The sequence below is a fragment of the Crocodylus porosus genome, unplaced genomic scaffold (assembly GCF_001723895.1).
Source record: "Crocodylus porosus isolate Cpor-Errol unplaced genomic scaffold, CroPor_comp1, whole genome shotgun sequence".
Classification (NCBI taxonomy): Eukaryota; Metazoa; Chordata; order Crocodylia; family Crocodylidae; genus Crocodylus; species Crocodylus porosus.
This window is the reverse complement of record NW_017728947.1, coordinates 54,083,829-54,103,403: the sequence shown is the minus strand read 5'-3', so window position 1 is coordinate 54,103,403 and position 19,575 is coordinate 54,083,829. Positions and strand designations below refer to the sequence as shown.

At 45.4% G+C, this 19,575-nt stretch overlaps 1 protein-coding gene across 4 annotated transcripts in view; it reads left to right on the top strand.

Moving 5' to 3' along the window:
- Positions 1-11,489, top strand: part of LOC109321068 (cytosolic phospholipase A2 delta-like) — a 50,085-nt gene extending 38,596 nt beyond the window's left edge. For 3 of the 4 annotated variants that reach the window (XM_019551370.1, XM_019551369.1, XM_019551372.1), the window contains 6 exons: positions 157-294; positions 1,198-1,284; positions 2,567-2,761; positions 4,074-4,243; positions 8,765-8,951; positions 10,349-11,489. In XM_019551370.1, the coding sequence (XP_019406915.1) occupies positions 157-294; positions 1,198-1,284; positions 2,567-2,761; positions 4,074-4,243; positions 8,765-8,951; positions 10,349-10,557 (986 nt within the window). In that variant the 3' untranslated portion in view covers positions 10,558-11,489. The remainder of the gene's footprint in view (positions 1-156; positions 295-1,197; positions 1,285-2,566; positions 2,762-4,073; positions 4,244-8,764; positions 8,952-10,348) is intronic. The other variant, XM_019551371.1, reaches the window with a different exon arrangement.
- The last annotated feature ends 8,086 nt before the right edge of the window (positions 11,490-19,575 follow it).

Below are 19,575 nucleotides of genomic sequence, written 5' to 3'. Positions count from 1 at the left end.
TCGCTGACTCCTCAACCTCCTTGAAGCATTCTGGGAGTTTTAGTGCATTTTTTTTAATGCTAGGCCTTGCTTAGCATAAGCACTCTCTCACACCATAGTCATAACTTGACTAGTGACTGCACACATCTCAATTCCTGACATCTTGTTCTGTTACAGAATGGTGTGAATTTTCTCCTTTTGAGGTGGGATTTCTGAAATATGGAGCTTTCATTCGCTCAGAAGATTTTGGTAGTCATTTCTTCATGGGACGCCTGATGAACAGGATTCCAGAATCAAGGATCTGCTACTTGGAAGGTAAAGTTATTACAATAGAGGAAACCTCAGACTTCTGAGGAACAGTTGGACACACAAAGACAGTGTGGCCTATGCTACCGAGGTCCTGTGGACCCTGGGGCAGGATCCCACATAGAGATGATTGGCAAATATTTTTTCTTATGAAACTTTTCATAATTTTCAAATTTGTAGTAAAGTAATTTAAAATGGTAAATTCCAAGTTTTTAAAAAGCTTATAATGGCTCAACACGAAAATTATTTCCAATTTTGGACCAAAAGCAAAGACTGAAGAAAACAGATTTTTAGATGCATGCAAAAAGTTCTGTTTTGTCAAAAAGTCTTTTTCCCCCAAACCATGTTTTGATGAAAAAAAATGTTGGCTTGCTCGAGTGTTAGCAGAATTCTGCCTGGCGTGGTAGCAATTCTGCAGCAACTCCAGGAATCTTTAACCTACTCCAGGCCTTGGACCAACAAACATCTCCCATCAGAATCAGAGACTTGTCACTAGCTTACTGACCACCCACTAAACTCTTCCCCTCCTTGGTTGAGGAGTAATGTGGTACAACAGGAAATCTGGGCCTAGATTTTTTCTCTCTTTTGTATTAGTCTCTCTCTCTTTTTTTTATTCATTTCCATTTTTAACCTGTTGGACTTCAATGATCTTTCCCTGCCCTAGACTCCCCCAATTTTTTTTTTTTAGTGTTTCTCATAAGAGAAATACTAATCTGGTAGTGTGAAAGTTGAGCTGAATTTTGAGCCCTTGGTGTGTGAAAAATTAAGCAAATTTGGTTCCTGTTTCCCTTATGACCACCTGGATGACTATCTTATTCTAATGAACCAGGCTAAGAGGAAAGCCAATGAAATGACTTGTAGGTTTTGATCTAATTAGCAGATTCTCAGTCCCCAATGTGCCTGTATTTACAGCAGTGTGGAGTAACATCTTTTCTGCGAACCTGCTGGATGTCTGGAATGTTGTCATCAGCTTGTACCCAGAATGGAAGGAAGAGGACGGTAATAGGGATTTTATACTACCATTTTATTTGTATTAATGGGAGAGAGTTGTGCTGAAAGAAAATTTAAGGTAAAACTCATTTGATTTCACAAGATATATGTCTCTCTAGAGTTTGTCTCTTTAGAGCTGGTGAAGGGAGGTGTTATGTTGGAGAAGGTTTACATAGGTAGGTAAGATGTTTCCATATTCATCCTGTTAAAAATACAGTGGTGGTTTCTACATCTAGAAGGATGAATCGAGGGGCTGGGGATTGATTCTTATTTGTGGACAAGGACTCTGCTTCTTGCTCACCACTGCTCTGTAAGTATTACTGGCTCTTTCTTGCTGGTGATAAAGGTTTAGACATCTTTGATAGGGAAGAAGTGACTTTTCTCAAATTTAAATGTACAAAATGAGAATAGACTCTTTATATCTTTAGGCCTCTTGTTACTCACGTTGGCCCAGAATTCACCTGCCATGTGAAAGCTGTCTTTCTACCAAAAGTTCCCTCCACTCTTACTTCAAAGAGTAGATAATGGCATGGCATTGTGGGGAAGCAACGACGCGAAGGCTGTCTACACTGCTAGTTAAGGTTTCTCTTAGGCCTACCCTCAGCCTATACTTGCTGATCATCATCATCAACTGAAGACGTTTCAGTTTGAACCAGTTTGACTGCTGGTTCTTGGTCAGGCTTCTGCTGGGTAGATTTTACTGATCAGAGGAATCAAGATATTCATAATAGGCCTTTGAAAACAGAATTCAGTACACTATCTGTAAGGACTGGGACGTGGACAGTCTGGAATAATGGTTAGGCCACCAAGGGAAAGCAGGGCCTGGGGCTGAGTCAAGGGCAGGAGCCATATACTGAAACCTGAGGCAAATCCAGAAGCAATGTCCACAACATAGTCCAGGGTCAGGATCCAGGGTTCAGATGCCAACTACCAATCTGAGGGGAATCCACAGGGCAAAGTCCAAAAACAGAGTTAAACTGGGGCCAGGAGCCAGGAAACAGAACCGGAGGGAAATGCAGAGCCAAAGTCTGAAAACCAGGGTCAGGAAGTAGGAGGCTTGCCACTGCTGGTGCTAAATGGCTAGGTGGTGCTCCCAGCAGGCAATCGGGATGCTTGCAGTTCCTAAACTAGGGCACAGTTCATTAGATGAGGCTTGCTGCAGGTGTGGCTACTGAGGTACTTAGTCCAGGCTGGCCTGCCTACTTGGAGTCCCAGGCTGTACTTAGCCAAGGCTAGTCTGCCTGATCAGAGTCCTTGACACTATCACATTGCTTTTTTCCTTCCATTCTAGAGAAAAACAAGAGTCTGTCTACACAGCCTTTCTCGGCTCAGAAGACTGTTTGTTTCAGCCCACCTGATGAGATCTCACACATTGTCAATAAGATTTTGACCAGTCGCCCAGCGGAAGAACGGACCCCTAACTTCTTGAAAGGTCTCCAGTTCCACAAAGACTATGACCAGCATGAGGAATTTTCTACATGGAATGGTAAATCAAACTCAAAAATGACTTCATGGGGGAGATCTGATCAGATTCTTTGGGCAAATGTGAAACCAATCTTAAACAGAAGGGCTGACAAGTTAGGTTGGATGGCGCTTGGTGAAATGTGTGTGGTTACAAGGCCCACATAGTCTCTGTACCCCTCATCATACAGATAAGCTTGTAGAAGTAAATAGTCTAGTTTGGACTTGATGAAGGATACTCCGGTAACACAGGGCGCTGACAGATGCAGAAAAAAATGCACTTTACTGGAAGCAGCAGCAGTGTATTACTTTGACCCGGCTTCGCAGTACCTGTATAGATCAAATGCCTCAGCAGGGCTTTTTAGCACTTTTATCTAAAGCGGATTCAATCAGTTATTACATAAATGCACCAAAAAAGCCCCACTAAAGTGCCTGATTTATTCAGATGTTGGGGAAGTTGGATGCAACTAACACATTGCCTCTTCAGGGTGTGTGCTGGACTTGGCACAGGAACATGCTAAATTTAAAGTAAAGCACTGCTTCCCTCCCCCCAACCCATCTACAAGCAGCCAAAGTAACTATTGTGGAAAATTGCCATATCTTTCATCCCATTCATTCTTAAACAAGTATGATTTCAGGTGGCATAAACTTTCCAAAAGAGTTGTGGTTTTTCTTTGTCAGGGTCAGAAGCTGTTGGCATATACATGATTTAAGTGGGGAGTAGCTCTCCAGGACAAAATACTTTCAATGCCAGGATTCCCTCATGTACCTTTTTGCTTATCCCATAGACTGAGTCAGAGTCAGACTGCACAGCATATATTCAGTTTAATGGGACTGCTTATGCTTACTACTAAATGAGTGTCCAAGGAGTCTAAACTGAGCTCTGAATTACTAAAGAGACTAAGCTTTCCTTTGTCCCTAGGATAGAATTATTTTTACAAATTGAGTTGTGAGGTCATTGGTAGAGCTGTATGGGACATACAAGGATAGGGTATGAAGTTTATCTTTAGGCAGAAATGCAGGTGAGTGTACCTTTTAAATTTCTTATAAGCTCAAGTTTGATTCTTCTGTGGTATTTAAGCTGTGCATAGGCATCATGTTGACCCTTTCTGCAGACATATGCATCACATTTCAAAAGAACATGAAGGCTAAATTCTTTGTAAATTCAAGAAGAAAGAAGCTGTCTATAGTTAGGATAATGACATACTTTAAATATACTGAATCAGAGTTGCATCTGGGAGATCTTTTTGTTTTTATCTGTGTTTATAGAAATGTTCTTTATATACTTACATATATCAAATATTTGCTAATGACAAGGAATATTTGCTAATGACCAGATGTTCAAGTGGATGTGCCTCCTAATCATCTCACACCTCTGGAAGAGGAATTATGTCTGGTTGATGCTGCCTATTTCATTAATACCAGTTGCCCACCACTGCTGAGGAAGGAAAGAAGAGTAGATGTTATCCTGTACTTCGGTTACAGCCTATTGGAGCCATGTTTTGATGTGAGAATATTCAAATAATCTAGTGAAGCTCAAAAATGGCTGTACTTTTGCTATGAGCTAGTAGCATTTAATGTGTAGAATTGAAATTTGCTTTCATTTTGCAAATAAGGCCCAGAAACTTGTTCCCAAAAGCAAAATGTTTGCAGATATTGAAAAATGATGTGTTTTTGTCATTTTATGCATGGTAGTATAGGTTCACAGTGAGTGTTTGAATTCAGTCTGGAATGGGTCAGTGAACAGTATGGACTTATCTCTTTTTGGTTTTTTGAGAATTTTCCCTGACCAGCATTCCCAATTATCTCCAAGATTTTTTCTCCAAGTTTTTGACCAATTTTTTTTGGTTGAAGTTAGTATTGCTTGCATTCCAATATCATTCAGCTGAACAGATGTGTCCAACCACAACTGATCCACTGAATTGGGTGAAACACACTTTGACTGTTGTCTTGCATCAGCTAGGGGCCCAAACCTGTGGGAAAATGGGCAACATGGTCCCCGCTTACAGAGATGCACCTTGGAAATTCCCCAGAGCGCATCTTTAAGCACAGTATCTTGGCTTTCTTGCTTATAAAGATGCATCTCTGTAAGTGAGGAAAACTGGGGTTCCCTACTTACAAACTTGCCATGGGAGTTCATGTGGTGTTCAGGATTGGGCCTCTTAAGTTATGGGAGTGCCTGCCTGGGGTGCCTGGAGAGCATGGGCAGCTCTGGGCTGCCTGTGCTTTTGCTTCATAAAAGCAAACCAAGCAGCGTCTGTTTCCATCCTAAGTCAGTTAGTTTGCTTAATCCTGGAGCAGATGAATATTATGAATTCTCTTCACTGGCTAGGTAGGAGGACTCAGGCCTTTCCACTCTATGGAGTCCCAGCCCAGGATCCTGAAGTTAAGTTTTTCCAGCCAACTTCATTCTTGTCTGTCCCCCTATTGTATAGTGGCTACCTCTAGTACATGTTGATTACTCTCAGTTAGGGTGTTGTTATATGTTACCTTAAATATGTGTTAAGGGATCTTACAGGAATGTCCACATATTAGGGCAGGAAAACATGAACTGAGGATGCTCTGAATAGGTTGAAGATAATTCTTTTCCATCAAGGATTATCTCTAACTGGTTTCAGGCAGCTTGTGTTGCAGTCATATGTCCAAGAGTAGTTGGGAGTGGTCCTCAGGAATCCCATGAAGCACTGCTCCCAGCTGCTTTTTCCTCCCCCACAGCTGGGGGGCAGCTGGTAGAGATAAGGTAAGAATCACCTCGCCTCCACTCCCTTTCTGAGCTCCCCCCATGTACTCCTGCCTCCCCCCAACTTCTGGGAGCCCCAGGGGCAGCAGGGACAGGAGAACCCTCCCTGCCCCTGGGGTTCCCCCTTTTTTCCCCTGCCCCTGTGAATATTCAGGGCCCTCACTTCTGCCCCCCTCACTACACCCTTACTTAGTTTTCAGAATTTATCTTAGACCCAGAGCTCCCTTCCTAGAGCTCCTCTTAGTGTCAGAGCTCTCTCTAAGTCTCAGGGTCATTCTCTGCCTTAGATGTGTGTTCAGATTGCTCAGGTTTGCTTCATTTCTTCTGTTGCATGCTGCACTTGCCCCTTGATTGGTTAGTCTGGAGACTGGCTGCCGCAAGATCCTAGTTTTGCCAGGGCTTTGCTTAACTTTTTCCCTGCCGCATGGGATTTACAAACCCCATCACGCTCCCTTTGCTGTCTGGAGCACCTCAGTTTTATTTAATATGCTAATTATGTTGAAGGAGATGTTGCTGTAACAGACGAAGTCAGGGTAGATGTGTACCTTATAGACTACCTAAATCAGAGATGCATAAGCTTTTGTAAGCAGCAGCTTACTTTGTTGGATGGTGAGAAAGGACTATAAGAATCATGCAAGTTAAAAGTACAGACCTAAATAAATGCAATTGAAAAGTGACATTCTTGTATTCTCCCCTAATTGGGCATCCACAGCACCAGTACCTCAGGAGAAAACTATGCTTTGAAGGGTCTGGTTTACCTTTTTTCAGATTGCTGTGTAGGGACAGTGGTCAAGTGCCAGATGATACAAGAGGTAGAACCATGCCACTATGACATAGTATAATATGTAAGTTACGAATCTCTTTCGAGGAAACAGGTGATACCATGATCCAAAGGAGTACCAATGCCTACTGGCTTATTCCTTTCACAGATCTTTTGGGATCACAGTTGCCTGATCTGGTTAAAGTGCATGAATGAAGGAAATCTTTAGATGTTTGGCTGGGTCTTCCACTATAAGATAGTAATACATTTAATCTGATTGCAATAGATCTTTTGTGGCAACTTGCTTAGAAATTGGTTGCAAATAACCAGCAAGATCTACCCAGCATAAGTCTGACCTTCATAGAAAGTGTCAGTTTATAGCACAGATACTGAGCTGGCAGGGAAAACTAACTAAACTTTCTCACGTAGAGGTGCTCCCCAAGGATGGGTAGAGAGACATGATTAGTGGGTCACTGTAAAGAAACTTGAACTGCTATTAACTGTGCTATACAGGCAGTCCTTAGACTTACAATGCAATTGGTTCCTGAAAACCATGTCTTAAAGTCAAAACATTTTACAGGCAGTCGTCAACTTACGACTGTTTGAGTAAATTACAACACGGTTTTGAGATTCCGACGGGGTTTTGACTTTATGACGCTGGACACAGATGCTTCCAGCTGGTATGTCTGTTGTGGTGGGGCATGGGGGGGACAGATCAATGCTCCCCCAGCGAGGGAGGGATTGGGGCTGGGACTGGGACAGGGGCTGGCCTGTGGGCAGGGGTGCACAGGGAGGTGGTGGAGTGGCTCCCTCTGCTATGTGCTGCCAGTCTGGGGGGGCAAGGGGGGGCATGCGTGGGGTGGGCTGGGCTAAGGCTGCTCCGGGCTGCACTCCAGGCTGGCAGCGGATGGTGCTGGGAGTGGGGGCTATGCCCTTTTGCCGCTTGCTGAGCTGGGGCAGGGGAGAGACACTGTGCTGCCTCTGGACAAGTGGTGCATATTGCCTGGAGCTGTCTAGGCCTCCCCATGCCTCCTAGCCTTGCCCTGCCCCACCCCAGCTGGGTGTGTGGTGGCAGGGCATGGCGGGAGGTGTATGCCCCCAGATCTGTGTGGGGTGGGCGGGGCCAGGGCTGTGCTCCAGGTGGGCGGCGGGGGCTATGGGGAATTTTAGGGTGACTGCAGCCCCCCCATAATCCCAACTCTGCCACCCACCCCAATCTGGGGGGACACTCCCTCCCATGCCCTGCTGCTGCCCCTCACCCAGCCGGGGCAGGGTGAGGTGAAGCAATGTTTCGACTTAAGACATGGTTTTCAGGAACTAATTGCAACATAAGTCTGAGGGGTACCTGTAACTTGGAACCAATTTTCCTATGGGAACAATGTTATAAATAGGGCCTTGGTTTCTTTACCATGCTTGACACAGCTGCCTCCAGGTGGTAAGTCTGTTGTAGTGGGGGGGGCATATCAATGCCCCTGCAGTGAGGGAGAGATTGGGGCTGGGGCTAGGACGGGGCTGGGGCAGAGCCACTGCATTACCTGCTTACAAATGGTGCACAGTGGCCAGAGCCGCCCTGGCCTTTCCGCGCCTCCTGGACAAACCGTGGCTTTGCCCCACCCCACCCCACTCCATCTGGGTGAGCAGCAGTGGCAGCAGCAGCGGGGCATGGGGGGCGGGAGTATGCCCCTGGATTGGGGCAGGCTGGGTGGCAGACTGGGGGCTATGGGAGGGCTGCTGCCACCTAAAGTTCCCCATAGCCCCTGCTGCCCATCCAGAGTGCAGCCTTGGCCCCACCCACCCCGTGCAGATCTGGGGGCACACGCCCGCCCCATGCCCTGCTGCTGCTTGTCCAGCCGGGGCAGGGCGGGGCCAGGAGGCGTGGGAGGCTGGGGCCACTCTGGCTGCTGTGCACTGCTTGTCCGGAGGCAGCACAGCGGCTCCGTCCCACCCAGGCTAGGCAAGTGGCAGGAGGGCAGCCCCAGCCCCACCCACCCTGCCCATGTCTGGGGCACATGCTCCTTATACCCTCCTGGACCGGCAGGGCACAGCAGAGGGAGCCGCCCCCCCTCACACCCTCCCCTTGCTTGCTTTACAGCGCCTGTCCCAGTCCCAGCCCCAGTCCCTCCCTTGCTGCAGGGACATTGATCTGCCACCCCACCCCACCACACCCCACCACAAAGGACTTACCAGCTGGAGGCAGCTGTGTGCAGCATCATAAAGTCGAAACCCCGTCAGAACCTTGAAACAGTGTTGTAATTTACAAAGGTCGTAAGTGCTGTTTGTCGTAACTCAAACAGTCTTAAGTTGAGGACTCCCTGTAGTGTGTTAGCTGCTGTATGGCTTGCAGTCCTACTCTAATTTTGTTTAAAAGAAAACAGTCTTGCTAATACATGTTCAAACATTTTTATTTGTAAAGTGCAGAAGAGGCAGAAAATCTGAGTAGCAAGCTGGTTTTTTATATTCCAAGACAGACCAGAGAGCTTAGTTTTGATGTTCAGGTTCTAATTTTATTCCCCTCCTTGATGATGTAGTCCATAGAAGAGACAGGGCAGTACTGTGTGGAACAAGGACTACCCTTCCCTAAAATCGTACTGACTGAAGAAGACAAGAAGAATCCAAAGGAGTGCTATGTGTTTGTGGATGATGAGAATCCAGAGGTTCCCATTGTGCTTTTCTTCCCACTGGTGAACAACACTTTTAAAGAGTACAAGGCACCCGGTGAGTGACTGACTTTCCACAGGTACTTATCATATTTCATTTCAGCCTGACATCCCATAATAGGGTTTGTAGGTAATTACTGTAGCTCAGAATCATGAACCTTTTGCCCCATGCCGGAAAATAAAAACCCATGGCTGACAGAAGGTGTAAATACATTCTGTGGTGTAACACAATTTTTATCTCATCTTCATCAATGGAAGTTTGCTTAAGTGTTGATTTAACAGGCATTGGTATGATCTGTAGGGTTGTGTTTAGCTTCGGTCCCTAATTCAGTCTGGTGGCAATTCTGCCCAATTCTGTGGCTAAATTTCTGAATCCTAATTGAATCAGAAGGATTTGGAAAGATTTGGTGATTCAGACATAGACACAGCTGTAAATGTTTTTTCTACATACCTCAAGGTACTAGGCAGCTTGTCAATGCTGTGATGCTGGGGTGGATGGAGCATCTCACAGGAGTGGAGGGGGCTCCGCAGCGCACTCAGCAGCCAACCCGAAAGTGGACCAGAAGCACGTCCGGTCCAGACCTGGAAGTGGATTGGAAGTACTTCTGGTCCTCTTTCAGCTTTGCCACCAAGCACACAGGGGGTATGTACCTGGTACCTTGAGGTATGTAGAAAAAACATTTAAAGCTGTGCCAAATCACTGATTCTCTGAATCAGCATGAAATCTTCAGATTCAGATTTGGCTGAATTGAATCAGGGACAGTGATCTGAATCAACGAATTGAATCACTGCCCCCAATTTGGGTCAAATCTGAATTGAATATGGCCTGTTTTGCACACCCCTAATGATCAGATGTGTTGCATATGTGCTACAAGCCTCAGTTTTTCTCTAGTTTGATGATTTCAGTATCAAACGCTATGTAAAAGAAACAGTTTTTATGGGACAAAACTTTGCAATGTAAGCAGCAGTCGGATCTTTCTAAATCTTGCTGGTGAAATAAGCTTGTGCTTTGTTGCAAGAAAAATCCTTGATTTTGGGTTGGTTACAACAAAAGCCCTTGATTTTGGCTGCATTGTGGTGAAAAAGCTGCTAATGCTCTTTTCATTGCCCTACAAGTTGCTAACAGTGCTCTTCAATGTCCTCTTGCTGCTTCTGATGCTGAGTGAATGATTTTAGATGGTGTTGGGGTAGTGGTTTCACAGCAAGGGCTCACAGAATGCTGTGAAGATAGTTGAACTTGTTCCAAAGATCCTCTTCTAACAGTCAGGGCTAAAGCAGAAGCATATTTCTTTTACTTCATGATGTTTTAGTGGAGGAAAGTCATGCCCTAAGTGCTTAAGTAACAGCATGAAAGGATGGGAGACGGCCTTGTGACAGTCACATACCTTAATTCAACTTCCCATCTCCTGGCAACCTCTAGGCTGAGGTCCTGATATTTTATTGTTGTTGTTGCAGGAGTGAAATGCAGCCCGGCAGAGATGGAAAAAGATGATATAGATTTTGTCAGCTCCATGTCACCTTATAAACTGGAAAATCTGACCTATAGCAAGGATGACTTTGACAAACTGCTAATGGTCACTGAGTATAATGTCCAAAATAACAAAGACTTGATGCTGCAAGCTTTTTACAAAGCTGTAGAAAGGAGAAAACATCAACAAAGTTAATTCACCTTGGTGGAATTTCTGGATTAATATCAATTTTCACTCTGGCCTCTGTGTAAATCCTGGTAATGCTTAAAGATATGGCTTCTGCAGTAATGCCAGTAATGAACCAGTAGACTGAGGACATACACTAATGTATACATAGCAGAAGTAGGAAGGCCACAGGCCTAAATACAGCTTAAGTAGGTGACAGCAAGCGTCCATAAATCAGATAATTTATCCATAAGTGATTAACAAAAACCTGTCAGTTGACTTGTATAAAGTAAAAAACCATAAACATGGGTCATTAATATTCTAGGGCAGGGCTGTCCAGCTGATGGTTCATGAGCTCATGGCCTGTGGGCTCCTGTCATTTTTTCTTCCCCCCAGCAATTGCCATCTCCCTAAATCACCTGCTCCTACTGCTGCTGTTGTCACCACCTTCCTTCTGGGCTGCCACTTCCTGCTGTTACCTTTGTGGGTGGTGCAGCCTGTAGCCACTTAGAACTTGGATGAACCTGTCCTGTAGTTTTAGACAATACATATATAGTTGCAATGCGTAATGCACTGTAATTGAATGAATTAAATGCTAATGATTAAGTAAGATGGATCACTAACCTGTCAGAATTAGACCCCCCAAAAGAATTAGACTGTGAACTCTAACGCAACAGGGAAATTTTCCCAGTATAATTATTTATAAGCTAGATAGATGTTATGATAATTTAGTGTCAGTAATGCTCCATGAAATAGTGCCACGGGGAGAGAAGTAAAACAGTATCATGGCTTTCTGTTAGTCTGTGAAACACCAGCCTCCTCCAGGCCTCCCCGCATTGGATTCTATACGTAACGGGAATGCTAGCTGGTTCTATTCTGCTTCTCTCTCCCTTGCATAATTACAGTTGTCATGCTTTATTTGGGCTTGTTAATAAATGTGTGATCTCACTTGTGCAACTCAATATGCCCTACCTAATGACAACATACTTACTGAAGCGGCTAATCTGGGGTGCTGATCACTACTTGCTAAACTCTAGTTAATGGAAACCTAATTGGTGCAAGTAATTCAAATCAGGGGTTAGTTACAAAGTACAAGGGCCTACATTTTCCTCCAGCACCCAGATGACAGGGGCCACTGTGATTTGTCCAGCTTTGAACAATCTAATAGAATATTTTTTGGTTGCTGTTTATATTACAAACATTGGTTTCCTATTTAATATATTCTAATTTTAAAATTTATTTTATTAAAAGAGGATCATTTTACAGAACTGTAGAGTGGGCAGGATTGTGACCTCTGATTGATTGGTTCCTGGTTCTTTTGAAAGGCAGTGTTGTCTAGAGCAGTGTGTCTCAAGCCATGGTCATGACCCAAAAGTGGGTCGCAAGAATATTTGAAAGGAACATGAACAACCACAGAAAAATGCGGGAAAGCACAGGTTTCCTCTTTGCAGCCTGACAGACTTCCAGCCTGGAAGGGGCTGGAGGGAGCGGGGGGAAAGTAATCAGGCACAGGGTGCAACATGCATGTGTGCGTGGATACATGCATGTGGCAGCCAGGAAGGGTGGAGAGCAGCTCCTGCAGTTCCCCTCAGGTAAGTCTATGGGGTGGGGGGGCATAGATGATGTGTCAGCGGTCGAGAGGGCACAGGCTACATGTCAGGGGTAGGGGGCATATACCAACCCACATTTATGTGCTCATAGTGGGCACAGGGCCTGGCCTGGTATGGGTAGGAACTGCCTGCTGCTGCCACTGCCGTGTACCTTGTACCAACTGCAGAGCCAGCAGCACAACGAGTAATGAATGTGGGGGACCACACTGTCCTCACCTCCTGCTGCCAACCGCTCATATGCTGGGCTGTGGCTCTACCCCACTGCCATGGCCTGGCTGCCTGTGCTTCTCACCACCCCACCTCCCCTTGGAGTAGAGCCATGGCTTGAAGGGAACAACAGCGGCCAGGCTGTGGCATGGGCTAGAGCCACGGCCCAGAATGCAAGCGGTTGGCCGCAGGAGGAAGTGAGTGCATCGTGGACCACCCCCACCCATACTCTTGGTGCTGCTGGTATCATGGTTGGTTTGGGGTTCATGGTGGTGGCAGCTGCAGCAATGAGTCTCATTGCCCCACTCTACCCTCCTGCACTGGGACTCACCCTCTGGTCCAGCCAGGCTGCAGCCCTGTGTCTACTGTGGGCTCACAAATCTGGGGGGCCATGTGCTCCCCCATGCCACACATCCACCCCCAGCCCCACACACTGATGGTGGGGGGCAGTGGGTTGGGAGTGAGGGGCAGCAGCAGGGCTGGGGGATGGGCGGCTGTTAGTTGGGAGCGTGGGGCATTGGCAGGGCCAGGGGGCTGTGGCTTGGGAGTGAGGGGCACCAGCAGGGCCAGGGGGCGGTTTCCTAGTTAAATTATTTACTGGCTTGCTTGGGACTGGCCGTCGATGTTTATAAATGGGTCCTGGTACAAAAAAGGTTGAGAACCACTGGTCTGGAGGCAAGAACACAGTGCTGGGACTAAAGAGTTCTAATAAACTCAAATCTGCCACTCCCTCATTGTCTGAATGTAGGCAAATCGCTTTATCTCCCTGTCTCTTTTTTTAATCAGGGCAATAGGGATATTAATGCTTATCTACTTTGCAGGGCTATTGTGAGGAAGAATCAGACATCTGTGCAGTGCTATGAATAAGCGAATTGTTGCAAAAATCTTAGTAAAAATGATTGTGATGCTACCATCTCTCCGAATGACGGCTTAGCTGTCTAGATCAGTGATTCTCAACCAGGGTACTTCAGACTCATTAAAAGGGTGTCATGGGATGTCACACCTACACATGATTCTTGAGATAAACCCAGGGATTTCAAATAGGAACCTATAGTGTGAAAAGCATTGTGACCTGTTGTGGGTTTTTTGAGTTCTTTGCAACAGCATTGATCTATTATTTTTCTGTAGTCAGTAGCTTGAGTCTCACACGGGGTGCCTGGTACCTTGAGTTTAAAAAGCTTGAGAACCACTGGTCCAGATATTTCCTCAAACATTATTATATTAAAAAAACATACAAACCATTCTCCATTGCCAGAATATCTGAGGCTCCATTCACATAATTAGAAAGATGGAATAAACTTTGAAAAAGGGAGGCCGGAAGAATGCCTCGGCTGTGGTTTCTCATTTGTTTGCCCTGGCTCTTCCCAGGCTGCTACAAAGTCCACAGGGTTCTTGTCAGTCAGTGTGCAAATTGGGACAGTCCTTTGACATGGATGAATGCGTCTTGTAAGACTGGTGGTTTATAGGATGTGGCATGTTTCTTTGGTAGACAGCGTTAGGAAGCAAATTTTGGAGTTGAGGGCTTACTGCCAAAAAGCATGCTATGTGGTACGAAAAAAATCTTTAACTATAGCTGAGTAAAATATATTGAGCACAAGATGGCAGCAGAACCAAAGATCTGAGAGCGGATCTATATTGAACTCTATAGAACTCTATATCTATAATAATCATCTGTGCTGTTTTAACTTCCATTATCTGCTGGAAATTCTACACTTTCCGTTTCAAACAGGTAGACAGACTGATTGTTGATTAGGACTAAGTACGGACAGTCAAAAAGCCTGAGGCTGAATCAATTCAGTCTTTGCAAGTTTCTCTAAAGTACATAGATTGACCCAATAAGTAAGTGAGCTGATGTTTGCTTTTCAAATCAGAAAAGTAGCCAGACCCCTGCAGGGGCCCATACCAGTAGCTGGGGGGGTGCTAAAGCAGGTTGCCCAGCCTGTCGGCCACTGCCAAGAGCCTGGTGCCAGGTGATTCCCCAGCCACAGGCCGGCTGAAGAGTGGACATGGGGAGAAACCTTCTCCGCCCCTGCCGGCACTGGGCCCCCAGCACAGGAGAAGGGGAGAGCGGGGAAGCCCTGAGAGGGGCGTTTCTCCCTTTCTGTGCTGCGTCCAGAGCCAAGAGCCAGACAAGTCCCCTATCCATGCCCCCTCCTCAGCCCAGGAACCCCCCCACTAGACCAATAGCTGGGTCTCCCCAGTATGGGGGAAAGGGAGGAGGGAGAAGCCCCCAGTGGGGCATTTTCCCCTCTCTCCCCACCCGAGCTGGAAGCCAGGAGCTGGTCTGATCACCCAGCCATGGCCCTTCCTGGGCTGGCAGGCGAGCTGAGGTAGGGAGTGCGTGTGTGTGGGGGGAACTTCCCCCCACCCCTGCCACTCCCTCCCTCCTCCACCCAGCACTGGACCCCCAGCCGGGCTTTGCCTGGCACAGGCAGGGGGAAAGCCTGAAGTGAGGGTTTACTCCCTCTGCCCAAGCTTCAAGCCAGGAGCTGGGCTGATCACGTGGCCATGTCCCCTCCTTGGCCAGCATGCCAGCTGAGGAGGGAGTGGGGGGAAAAAATGCCAAACCCCCCTGCCGGGCTCTGGACCCCTTCTGAGCTGTGCCAGCTACAGTGGGGGCTTTCCTCTCCCTGCCTTAGCTGGGAGCCAGACCAATTCCCCTGTCCAAGGAGGGGGTAGGGCCAAAGCCGGGGCCAGGGCCAGGGCCAGGGGAATCAGCCTGGCTCCTGGCTAAGGGAGGGGGTGGAAAGCCCCCAGTGATGGCTGAGGGCAGGGCCAGCCTTGCTCTGCTGGAGCAGAGAGCACAGCCCAGGGCTGCACAGCATCCTGGGATGCTGGAGGACTGTGAGTTAACTTGAATCAACATAGCTGAACTTCCATGTTCTACGCTAGTGGTGCTTGCTCTTCTGGCCCCATGTGCTGGATGAGTGGTATGGGACCAGTCCCTTTCTGAAAACCGTTTATACTGAAGATGGGTGAATAATTTTGCTATGAATAATTTTCTCAGAAACCCTTTCTCTTTCTGTAGAATTTATCAGTTATCTGCTTCAAATTGCTCTACATATTTTATTTACTGGCTAGTGTTATTCTATAGCTTGATGGTGTCAAACCCATCTGGCCCTGTGGGCTGGGTGAGGGTCACTGGGCTGGCCTGTGGACTGGACAAGGACTGACCTGTGTGCTGGACCAACCCTGCATGTCATATGCAGTATATAGTGTTGGTCCAGTGACCCCTGGATCCAGCTGGATCCGGCCCATGAGTGGTATGTTTGACACCCCTGCCATAGATCATATTACAACTAGTTCACTACTAGTATGTAGTACTTAATTCAACACAGTTGTGATTGGTCATGCCAATGACATGGTATTTTGTTTCACACTTAACACAGTTAAAAGTATCTGAACAGCCAAGAGTTAAGTTTACCTACAAAAAAAAGTTTAAAAAGTGTCTACTTATTTTTATTGCAGGGGTGTGAAATTTCTGGTTCTATACATTTGGCCACAGGATGGCACTGTTATTTAAGACATCTGAACTGATTATAAAACCTTAAGCACAGAAGCATTAACAGGGCAGCTGTGTCCTGGGCAATTGTGAGTGCTTGGCCCAGGGCTGGCTGATATGCTGCTGGCAGCAGCAACACAGCCAGCTGCCAGCTGTGTTGGCAACCATGTTTGTATCCCATCCCAAAGGTGGTGCTTGAGGCAGCTCCCCTGGTTCCCCTTCCCTCAGTTAAATTATTGCTTAAGCATGCTTCAGTTTTACAAAACTGATAAGCTGACATTGTTTAAGGAGAGAATACAGCAGCGTGCCAACTTTGCTGAAGCATTGCTATTATAGTGGTTTAGCAAGCCCTTTCCATTCTAGAAAGTATATTGCACTGCGGTTGAAATTTTGTCATGTTTGTTTTCAGCTCACAATCATTGCTTTCCAGATGTGTGTGTCCATAAGTATGTTTATATGTCTTTCCATTAAAATGCAGTGTGAAATGATTCTGAGAATTAAAAATCACTGTCAAGGGACTCTGGACTTCTTCCACATCTAGCCTTCCCTTCTGGTTCCTCTGATTTTGTATATACGAATGTGCAGTCATGTGAATTAACATGTTCAGTACAAAAGCTTGTTAAGCATTTTAGGGCACTGCTGAGCAGAATGACATTTGTCATGCCTCTGTAGGGCAGGGCATTTGAAATTGTATTTCCTGCAAAATACCATTCAAAGCATTTTCTCCTTTACTCATTTTTCAAAACACACTTGATACAAACCTGTGCCAAAAGCCTTTGGACTGGGTGCATAAGGAGTTTCTTAATGTGCTATTACAGCAAGAGTGGGAGAAACAGTTGTGTATGGACCCAGCATAAGCATTATCCAAAAATTGATTTCCAATGTGGGCGATCTTCAACAGCGTTGCAAAGTCACATGTAATGCTGTTCTGTCAGAGAAGAAGGCCTCCTCTTAGGATCTGGACAGACTAGATGTTACTTCAAGAATCCACTGAGTATGGAAGTGACTGCATCTAAAATTTACTCACTAGCCTGACAGAATACTTTGTTTTCATTACTATTTTAAAGTCCATTATAACTGTGAATAGCTGAAATTCATGGCATCAAACTTGTCCTGCCTGAAATTTTCTTTCTGTATAGCCACTGAGACTCCTAGTGTTTAAAGTTCAGAGTCTTAACGATGGGGGGTGGCATCCTAACCCTCCTAAAGAAGTTTTGTCATGGAGTTTAGTATATTTAGAACTCCTTCCACTGTGGGCTAGTCTGTCTACAATGAATTTACCTTCATTTAGATGATGGATAATGACTTGCTTCAAAAGCTGCCATTTAAAGTCTTTAGGCCTTCAAAGCACAATTGGGCACAAGACCTCACAGTATTGGTATGCATGGACGAAAAGGATAGCTAAAGAAAGTGTTTGTGTATATTTACGTAGGAATGGGCACGAATAAGGCAAAAATTGTATTTCAGGAAAAAAATTCTGTGTCTTAATTATTAGCAGCCTTCTCTGAAAGAAAATAAACATGTGGATCTAGTTTGGAAGGTGTTGCAATGCCAACTGCTAAGTAAGACTTAAGATGCCTAAGTTTGTAAACTAGTACTAGCGGCCAAACATTTTGAGACATGTGACTGGTTTGAGCTGACAGGCACAAACATGCAGCTTGAGGTTAAAAATCAAAATGCTTTTTTGTGCCATGCTGTCGGTAATGCCAACATTTCTATGAGACTGTGCATGGAGAGAACTCCTCTGCAATAGCTTCCAACTTGAGTAACAAAGTACATGCTTTATTCTTGACTGAAACTTAGTGCCAGTCTTGAAATCAAAGAACATCTATTTCAATACCATTGTTCTGTGATTTTCTTTTCCTTATGTAATTGTCCTAAGTCTAAGAATATTGTATTAGTACTCAAAATTGGGTTGCTAAGGAGAAAGAGGAGAGAGCAGAGATGGGAGTAGGTGAACAGCCTGAATAAAAAGGCTACTGTGTGAAGGAAGTTATGTTCTTCCTTCCCAAAAAATGCTGCAGAGAAGCTGACAAGGGGATGACAGACCTGACAGCTAACAGGCAAGCTTATTTTATCAAAGTTGTCAAAGGAATTTGTCCTTATTTCACCAAATGTTTAAAGAAATTGATATAACCAGAACCCTAATCATGAGAAACATTAATGGTTAGGTTGTTTTTATCCCAGGCGCAAAAGCACTTGTGTGTTTTCAGATGAAGTTACTTTTATTTCGGATTTTTCAGAGGAAGTTGCTTTTATTTCAGACTTGTTCTGTATCTTATTACTGTTTTAACTGATGTTTCTGGGAGACAATTTGCATGTTCCTCCCCTGGAACAACATCCGACTTGAGTAACAAAACAGCTGCTCTACCTGAAGGCTGGCAGAGTTCTCAGAAACTTCTTAAAAGTGAAGTGCAAAGGAAATGCTGTGTGAAACTACCTCTGTTCAAAGAAGCAGGCGTTCCAAGATATCTGAGCGAGTGAAGACAAGTTTTGACCAGAAACAGCATTGCTGACCCTTTACTTATGTCCTGTACTTCTTGTGGTGGTGTGGAAAGAGGATATGATGATCACATTATCTATACCACTATAATTACCCTAATGATGCTGCCCACATGCTGGTGTGCTACCAAACAGGAAAAGCATAAACCCACTGATCTAATTCAGATGTGGTTTAATGGCTCTGCCTCTCGTATGGAAATACCCTTGGAAGAGCAGTAACTGCCTCAGGAAACTCTTCAAGGTTCACCTTTTGCAGCTCTCTTCAAACCATTTGCTTTGGGAGGAGGGGCTTGAAAATCTATGGTAGATATTGGAGGAGTCTGGGTCTTGGGGTCCTGTCCTTATGGGTCCTCAGACCCTGGACAATTGTACTCTGGGCCTGCTGAGGGCTGGTCCCTGTGCACAGGCAGAGACTGGGGGGCTGAGGGGACACCTCCAACCTCCCAAAATATAAAAAACAAATACTCTTGCATACCGCCTCATGTGGCGCAGTTTTGGAGAGGCTTTGCTGGGGAAGTGGAGGAAGTACAACGTATATGAAGCCTAAGGAAATGCTGCTTCAACCAGTATCTAATTAAAGAAGGAGAATCCATGTGCAGTGGAAGCAGTAAGACTCTCCTTTATTCCAGTACAGATGGCATTGTCACTGCTCCTGTCTGATCAATTCCATAAAGCAGGCTTGGAATTTCATATGGGGAATCAAGACCATAATTTCTGGTTGAGCTAGATCACACCTTTATGAAAAGACAAATACCCCCCCTTGATTTTCATGGGAAGTTTAGTGGAAGGGAAATGTGGGGAGGAGGCTAAGGAAAAAGTTAAGGGCCAAGATGTGAAAGGAAGCTGTGGGAGGGAGTTACTGTAAACAAAAGGTGGGTGACAACCAATTATTATTTGTAGCACCTAGAAGCCACAAGTGAGAGGTGGGCCCCATCTTTCCAGGTTCTATAAAGAAATACAGCAAGGACCATCTCTTACCTAGAAGAAATCTACAGTCTAAATAAATAATAGAAAATATGCACCAATAGAGGTGAATGGGCAAGAGAAGCAAAGTGGAGAAGCAAATATTACATTGAAAGGTTCGTGTGTGTGTTTAGGTTGGGCTGGAGGGAGGTGGCTATTGTGGTGATGTCTTGCCAGTTCATTTGTCTGTTTGTGGACTGGTGCTGCAAATACTTCTGCATGTGACTGATTTTACTTGTGTGAATTATCCTACTGATTTGACAC